The sequence below is a fragment of the Olea europaea genome, chromosome 19 (assembly GCF_002742605.1).
Source record: "Olea europaea var. sylvestris chromosome 19, O_europaea_v1, whole genome shotgun sequence".
Classification (NCBI taxonomy): Eukaryota; Viridiplantae; Streptophyta; class Magnoliopsida; order Lamiales; family Oleaceae; genus Olea; species Olea europaea.
In genome coordinates this window covers 6,127,503-6,136,186 of record NC_036255.1, presented here as the reverse complement: position 1 = coordinate 6,136,186, position 8,684 = coordinate 6,127,503, and the positions used below count along the sequence as shown (strand labels likewise).

Sequence of the window (8,684 nt, the reverse complement as noted above, 5' to 3'; positions counted from 1 at the left end):
AACACAATTCACCATAGATAACGACGATGTGCATGAGAAAATGTTGGAAGCAGAACAAGAGGATGAAGAAGGGAATATTGATCAAGGGGAGTCACAATCCTCTTCACCAGAAGTTGTTGGACCATCACATCAGCCAGATGATGATGCAACTCCTGAAATCAACGATCCACAGGTAAGAAAATCTGAACGAGGACGGATTCCATCAACGAGATATCCAGAACCAGACTACCTTTTGCTCACTGACGAAGGAGAGCCGGAGAGTTTTCAGGAAGCACAAACTCATGTGGACAAAGACAAGTGGAAACAAGCAATGCAGGATGAGATGGAGTCACTGCAGAAAAATTAAACATATGAATTAGTTGAGCTTCCGAAGGGAAAGAAGACATTAAGGAATAAATGGGTTTTCAAGCTTAAGAAAGATGGCAGCGGAAAGGTGGTAAAACATAAAGCCCGTTTGGTAGTCAAAGGATTTCTTCAGAAGAAGGGAGTTGACTTTGACGAGATTTTTTCACATGTTGTAAAAATGGCCTCAATTCGAGTTATCCTTGGATTAGTAGCCAGTCTGAATCTAGAGCTTGAACAGATGGATGTCAAAACAGCATTTTTTCATAGTGATTGATATGAAGAAATTTACATGGAGCAGCCAGAAGGTTTTGAAGTTTCAGGGAAAAAAAACTTCGTTTGCAAGCTAAAGAAGAACTTATATGGTCTTAAGCAAGCACTCAGGCAGTGGTACAAAAAGTTTGACTCTTTCATGGTGAGTTAAGGCTATAAAAGAACTCTGCGGATCAGTGTGTTTATATTCAACACTTTTCGGATGGTAATTTTTTTGCTCTTCTATTTTATGTAGACGACATGCTGATCGTCGGACAAGATGCAACAAAAATCAGGCAGCTAAAGAAGGAACTCTCCAAGTTCTTCGACATGAAGGACTTAGGCCCAGCTCAACAGATTTCGGGAATGTATATAACTCGAGATAGGAAGAATAGAAGGTTGTGGCTATCCCAAGAGAAGTATGTTGAACGAGTGATTAAGATATTCAACATGCATAATGCCAAACCTGTCAACATTCCATTGGCCAACCACTTCAAGTTGAGCAAAAATTCATGCCCCTCATCCAAGAAAGAAATATAGGAGATGTCATTGATACCTTATTCTTCAGCAGTTGAAAGCCTGATGTATGTCATGGTATGTAAAAGGCCAGATATTGCCCCATGCAGTAGGCATGGTGAGTCGTTTTCTTTCTAATCCTGGAAATGAACATTGGGAGGCAGTCAAGTGGATTCTCAGGTACCTTAGAGGTACATCAAAGATATGTCTGTGCTACGGGAGAGCTGATCTAATCTTGGAAGGTTATACAGATTCAGATATGGCGGGAGATCTTGACAGTAGAAAATCTACTTCAGGATTTCTCTACACTTTTGCAGGGGGAGCTGATTCATGACAGTCAAGACTACAAAAGTGTGTTGCTTTATCTACAACAGAAGCAGAATATATTGCAGCGACAGAAGCAGGTAAAGAAATGTTGTGGTTAAAGCAATTTCTCCAAGAAATAGGGATCAAGCAGAAAGATTATAAAGTACATTGTGACAGCCTGAGTGCTCTTGACTTGAGTAAGAACTCAATGTATCACTCTCGAACAAAGCACATTGACATTCGCTATCATTGGATAAGAGAAGTGATGGATCAACAGTTGTTGAGACTGGTAAAGATTCACACAAATGAGAATCCAGCAGATATGTTAACAAAGGTGGTTCTAAGGGAGAAGCTAGAGCTATGCAGAGACATAGCTGGGTTGGTTGTCAGATAGCAATTGATTCAAATACGACTGGAGTGAGAGAATTGATGTGTTCCAGCCGCATATTAATCAAGTTTCTTCTAGCTTCTTCCAGTCGAAATTGTTGAATTTCATTTTCTTAATGTAGAAGAATCCACATGCATGGATGAAGAAGAAAATTTGAATTAAAACTCTCCACCTTTTGACAGCCACAACTTTAATTGCTTAATGGAGAAGAAATCTATGCAAGAAGACAATTTGAAATGAAATTCTCTAACCGCAATTCTTGATTGATTTTTGGCCACAAGTTTATGACGGTTTGTAGCCAAGAGTTTTCTTTAAATATATGCTACCATAAAGAGAATTAGTATGTCCCTTGAGAGGAAGAAAAATAGGATAGAGAAGTGAGAGATTAGAGAGACTCTTTTGATAGGTTTTTTTTTAGTTTGTAAACTCCGCTGTAAATTCTATTCAAGTAGTAATAGAATTGTTTTCCTCTTTTATTCTCTTCTCGTGATCGGAGAATCACAACAGGGGGGTGTGTTACAAGGTATTTTCTTTTCAACTTTTTTTTTATTCATAAAATATTTTATTGCACATATATTTTATTTATTCCATCTTAAAAATTGTCAAGAATAATTTATCGAACAATAGTTACAATTGAAAGGGTAAGCGTCTTAATTTTTCTAAAAGGAAGATGCATACTTGTAGCTAGCTATTAACATCATTTGCTCTTTTAAAATCCCTTCTTTGATGGTATCTTAATTGATTTTAAGATATACTACATTAGTATTTTTTTAAAAATTTATTTGCAAATTGTTATTCATAATAGTTTATATCAAACTGAACTGTTTGCTTATTATTGGATTGTTGCTGTCTTGTTGACTTAGCATTGCAATGAGAATTTTCAATAAAGAAACATATGAAAATGGCACTTCATAACAAAATGGGAAATGACTTTATTGCTGATTATGACACTCTTTATCAAATGAGAATTTGTTTTAGAAAATAGAATATAAATTCTATTATAGATGAATTTCATGCTTCAAAACCTTGTTGGAACAACTTTAATATGAACTCCATCTCCTTCTAGTATAAGAGGTCAAGTTCTAGGGCTGAGCTTTTCTATTATATCGCCCTTGTTTGAACCCCATTTTGGGAAAGAGGATGAATTTTTGAATAGTGTTTTGATAGAATATGTATGATTAAAAAATAAGGAATTTTTTTTTATTTGAGTGTAATATTATTTTATTGAAGAATGTGTGGTTAAAATGATGTTAAAATACTGTTGAAAAATGCATTTTTTCAGAAAAATTGGGCTCAAAAAAGATAATCATTCAATGAGATCTATAATATATTTAAATTTTATTACGTTGACTTCCTTAAATTTCAGTCCTAGCAACATAAATCCTTGGACCTGCCCCTGTTCATGTCATCTCTACATATGTTCAAGAATCATTTAGTGTTGCAGTCCAACAGACTTTAAAGTGGTTGAAGGTAAATATCAACTAATCATCCAATTCTGGCAGTTTTAAGAGTGAGTGCAAGACACTGAAACGCGGTTCACAGATCAAATACCCTATATCTCGACACCCTTGTGTTGAAAAACAATAACTAAGAAAACTCGTAGCCTTTATATTTGTAACAACTCTCCAATTTCCCTGTAGTGTTTCTTATAGATTCAATTCAGGAAACTTTTGTTATTTCATATATTACATAACTCGACAAGAAAATAACTCTGTACATGTACTTGTTATGACGCATTCAATTGCTGAATAAACGTAGGATGGGAACTGAAATTGTAGATTTTCTTAGATCCAACACACTCTTTCAGAGTTAGCTGTTGAACTTTTGTTCAGTGCTGTTTGCTGAAGCCTGTAGCATTCATTAAAACACGAGTTAAACTAGATAAAAACACAAAGTAGGAAGCAATTGTATGCTAAAGAATATATAAAGATCGCAACTTTGGAAGGATATATGCCGATGCAGTGAGCAGATCAATGACAAGAAACTAAGAAACATTATATATGAAGTAAATTTCATGCTTACCAGGACCGATGTCACAAAATTGCAAACTGCACATTTTACAGAAGGTGCCCCATACTGGTACATCAACAGCATTCGGCAATTCCCACAATTCACATGTGCTACTTGATTTGCTTTCACAATGGACACACTTGTTATTTATGATATTTCAAAAGATGGGAAAAACACAGTTAGATATATTTGTACCTTCCAAAGCTAGATTGATCGTGTGGCAACAAGAACATTTCACGCTTGTTGCACCACGAATGTGCATTAGTAAAGTGTGGCAGCCTCCACAAACCAATTGAGCCATTTCAGTGCCTGCTCAAGTTCAATTAGATGATTATGACAACTATTTAATTAGGCACTTAGATGAATATTAGAGTCATCAAAACATATTTGAATTGAACATTCGATTCTGAGGGCAAGTCTGGATGTATACCTGGAGGAGGCACAGATGTGACTGCATTGCATACAGCACAACATACAGAAGTCGCTCCAACTGGATAGAGCAAAAGGTTTTGACAACCTGAGCACACAAGCTGGCTTTGTGCACCTGATAACCATCATAAGTACTATGTAATCCACAAAGCAGAGCACTAATATGCTCTGTTGCAGTCTCAAGAATTAATAAATTGTTATTTCTGAGGAAAATGTTGAAGGATCTATCTATCTTTTTCAATATTTGGTTATGATGTATTTCAATTTACATTCGGCTCTCTCAATTAATCCTGATTTCATTAATGAGAAGAGAAGAATAAAGGTATGGAATTTTGTTATCTTTTTGTTGTCTTATATATCCAGTTTCTTACTCGCCAGTCAATGAATCACCCTCAATTTCTTGAGAAAAAAGGTTCATCATACTTACCATCTGGCATCTGCAGGTTAAATAAAAATTGAATTGAATATTATACCATTGGCGGGTGGCGTAAAAGGTGCTGAGACCATTGGATATGGAGCAAGAGGAGCCGGCATTCTGAATACGACTGATATAGGTAGTCTTACTCTCGCAAAATCTTTAAATATTTCTAATTCATGCAGCACAATGAAACAGTTCCTTTCATCATCAGAATGCCCTGGAAATTTAGAGTATATAAATAAAGGTTGACTTCGAAAATTGCTAATTATATGCCATAAATGGAGAGAATACAGTTCATACCAGTAAGCACTCAGGTGTACTTAAACACTCTACCAGCCATGAATTCAGTGGACATCATCAAGTGAGATGAGTGTGGAGTCCACACGCCTTTGCTAGTTGCATATGGAGAGGGAGTGAGAGATTTGGGTGGTAAGAAAAACAATTGGCAAGTGTTGGAAGGAAATTTGACACTGAATCAAGCCAATGTGATATTTAGTAATGAAATTTGATTGTATGTAATTTATTTTGGCCAATGAAAGTGAAAGTGAAAGTGAAGCTGAAAAGTGTCCAGCAAAGTAGGAGTATTGAAAAAACAGTGGAAATTGGAAACCACAATAATCTTTCACTTAAAAAGAATTGGCTGTGCTACACCAAAATCCTAGTGAATCCTGCGATGTATTGGAAATGAGTATATAACCCACTTGAGTAGTAAAGTTGTATGTTCTGAAAACATAAGAAGGCAAAGAGTACATGCGTTGAGCTGGCAAAGAAGTACTAATTCTAAAAGAAGTTCGAGCAAAACCTAACTGAAAATAAAGTGAATTATTGGTTGTATCTTAAAGACCCTTATGCCCTTGTCTCAGTGGTCCCAAGGAGGAATATATGTATCTAAGAGATCTTTGATGTTGTGTCCAATCCTGAATTTTGTTCAATACATATGACCAGCAACAAGAAAAACAAATGCAATAGCTAGATGATGAGCAGCGTATTGGTCAGCGATAAACTGCGTTTGTGGATGAACATCATCTAAGTACGCAGTATAGGCATCTCATAAATTTGATCTTTTTAGTTAACTAAATGCTACAAGTGGGGTAGATAACATAGTCAAATTGCAAAGCATTCGGGATCATAATAATAATGAAGTTTAAATAATTTTCTTAACTAATGCATACCACAACTAACTGCAGAGGTAATCCAGTAAAAATGCTTCGATCAAGTGGTAATTGTTGGTAAAAATAACAACGTTAATAACAATTTCCAGCACAATCAGAACATGTGTTGAAACAAGCTGTCATTTTTAGTTTTCTGCAGCAAATTCATTGAAAGCTATGCTAAAATTATGCAAATTAAAGATACTGCAGGAATAGTCACTTTTGCTATTGACCTTGGATACATATGTAAGCATATACATGTTACATAATACAACACAGAAACACGCAGTAAGTAGGTGGACAAGATAGGAAACCAAAAATGTGGGGAAACTGGAAAGTACAAACAAAACAGCAATATTTAGAAAGTGGCGTATGAATTAAAGCATGAGCATGGGCAATTACCTGGATTGATAGATGACCATACGTGAAGATAGGACCACTTCTTCTCATCTTTCTTGGTTTTTCTCCGCATTCTATTCTTTGATCCCAACTGGATATTCTTATGTCACTTGTAGACAAATTCATCCATTATCTTCACCATTAACCAAACAAAAATAATGCACCACTCTTTTTCATTCATAATGTCTTCCAAATAACTCAATGATGTCAACTTTCAACCTCCAAAAGAAACCAGTGGTCTTGCAGCTTCCATTGACGAGCTCATTTAGCTAAAAGATGACTAACCCACAGATATCTTCAAGAATGGTGAGGATTTTTTATTAAACATCATAAATATGTTCCAACTATAAGCTGTACTGGACATGATTAATGAACTAAAATTTGTGATAGTATGACAGTTGATATAAAAAGAAAAAATTCCTTTTAATCAGGCACTTGGCCAAGCACTAAGCAAAGGCCATCACTTCAAAAACCAATAAATATTCTGCCTAATCTAAAACCCTTTTTTTTATATGTATATTGAGCCAAAAGATAGTTAAGGACAACATAAAAAATTCCAAACAAATATTGAAAATTGAAGAGATCCACAAAAATGCCTTTAATGGCACTTGGTCAATCAGTAGCGATGGCCAGCACTTCAAAAACAAATGAATATTAAGTATGCCAAACTATCTTTTTTATATGTATATTGAGCCGAATGAAGGTTAAACACAACACTAAAAATTCTAAACAAATTTGGAAAATTGAAGAGATCCACCATAATAGCATTCATAAAAAGTAGGTTGTTAATTCTAATATTAGGAGAATTTCAAATAACACAATTATTGAAGGTGTATTTTCTTTTAAGAATACCAGTCTAATTAATCTTTAGAGGCTGTTCTTGAACTTAGGAAGAGGATGAGTATAAGAAAAAGAAAACGGAAGGATTTTCAAATTTCTAGTTGAAGTTGAACTTAAAACTTATAATAGAGAATGACATCTATTGATGCACCTCATAGAGAGAAGTGATTGATGATGATCAGATGAGTCAAACAAACAAATAAGTGTTCTTTTAAGTGAGTTAGAAATATACCAAACGCAATGCAAGAGGGAGTTTAACAACAAGCTCATGCACAAGAAAGTTACATACAAATAACTAATTAGGTCACTCAAAAGTTGGTTATTTTGATTTACGTATTTCTTGTTGCTAGAGCTATTATAAATGATCTTTCATCAAATGAAATGTTCAATAATCTTTTCCTGTGTTGATTTGCACGAATAAAAATATATGGAAAGACTAAAATATTTTACGGAAAATGGAATTTGTTTGAAAAATTACATATATAATTACAATTTTATAATTACAAAAGGCCAATAAGAAGCTTACAAGTGGCACAAAAAAAAAATCTGTGAACCCTAAAATCTATACATCACTTTCGTAGGGAAGCAAAATCCAAAAACTTCATTTTAAGTACCCTTTAGGAACCGTAAGGGCCTCCCACGAGACAAATATCTATCTTGACTCCTCTTCGTTTGCCACGTGCCATTAGAAAACAAGATCTTCAACGATTTCAAAATCTCTAATTTGTGTACGGTAACATTCCAAACATCACTAAATTATTAAAGGAAAATTTAAAAGAGGATAAGGGTATTCTTCTTCAATCAAACCACTCGTGTGAAGAATTTATTATACTGAAGTGCAAAAATAAAATGCTAACTTAGGAAATACGTTGTCTAACATCCAATCAATGAAGGTATAGAAAGAGATTTTTACGACCCAAGCAAAGACAATAGGTACAACATTGAAAGAATTGCAGGGATTGTCACTGTCATCTAGATCGATGATAATCACCATGACGATATATAGCATCAGTCAAGTGGGAAGGATCCAAATGTTCCACGTGGTGCCAACTTAGAGCTAGTGGTACAATATGACGACTAATATCTTCCACACTCGAAAAGAAAAATAAAATAAAGCGATCTAAAAACATGACCTTCAACTAAAATTTTCCTAGTATGATTTTTTGCCTGCATCTTATATATAGCAAATCTTTAATTGGACTAAAAGTTTTTTTTTTTTTTTTTTTTCCAGTAACTTGGCTTACCTGTGTTTTAACAGGGAAATCTTGTTAAGCATATTATACAGAGGACCTAAAACCCTTCCCCAAACGTTGATCTCCAGTTCAATCAATTGTTCCTTTTGATTAGAAACAAAAATATTAGTTATCTTCTTATTCTAGTAAGATATTTGAAATGATCCAAATTCAAATCATTTAAGATCAGATAATTTTTAGCTGTTAATTTGAAAACTAATACAGTTATAGGGACATGAGTAACAACCTATTATAGTTAAAATACCAAACAATTCCACCCTTTGGAAAAAATAATGTATACCCATAAAAGAGCATATAACAAACGTTGTTTGTCAAATCGCGCTTGTAGCTAATCCAGTTACTACAATTTTCATGATTATATATAATTGTTTCAGTATTGA

At 34.4% G+C, this 8,684-nt stretch overlaps 1 protein-coding gene across 3 annotated transcripts; it reads right to left on the bottom strand.

The window, feature by feature from the left end:
- Positions 1-3,392: 3,392 nt before the first annotated feature.
- LOC111368613 (protein LOL1-like) lies at positions 3,393-7,476 on the bottom strand. 3 transcript variants are annotated; one of them, XM_022989963.1, is made up of 7 exons: positions 6,215-7,476; positions 4,962-5,329; positions 4,717-4,878; positions 4,245-4,358; positions 4,010-4,123; positions 3,827-3,936; positions 3,393-3,652 (listed from the first exon to the last, which is right to left on the bottom strand). In XM_022989963.1, the coding sequence occupies exons 3-7, from the start codon at positions 4,775-4,777 to the stop codon at positions 3,614-3,616; spliced, it is 438 nt and encodes a 145-aa protein (XP_022845731.1). In that variant the 5' UTR covers positions 4,778-4,878; positions 4,962-5,329; positions 6,215-7,476; the 3' UTR covers positions 3,393-3,613. The 3 variants fall into 3 exon arrangements, with proteins under 3 accessions (XP_022845731.1, XP_022845732.1, XP_022845730.1); XM_022989964.1 differs by lacking the exon at positions 6,215-7,476 and having other exon boundaries at positions 3,827-3,924; positions 4,962-5,865; XM_022989962.1 differs by lacking the exon at positions 6,215-7,476 and having other exon boundaries at positions 4,962-5,821.
- Positions 7,477-8,684: the final 1,208 nt, after the last annotated feature.

Excerpts from the sequence above, each read along its gene's own strand:
- LOC111368613 (XM_022989963.1), bottom strand. The coding sequence starts at position 4,777 with ATGCCGGCTCCTCTTGCTCCATATCCAATGGTCTCAGCACCTTTTACG. Across the intron at positions 4,124-4,244 it reads CACATCTGTGCCTCCTCCAG|GCACTGAAATGGCTCAATTG; the intron begins GTATACATCCAG and ends GAACTTGAGCAG. Across the intron at positions 3,937-4,009 it reads GATCAATCTAGCTTTGGAAG|CAAATCAAGTAGCACATGTG; the intron begins GTACAAATATAT and ends CCATTGTGAAAG.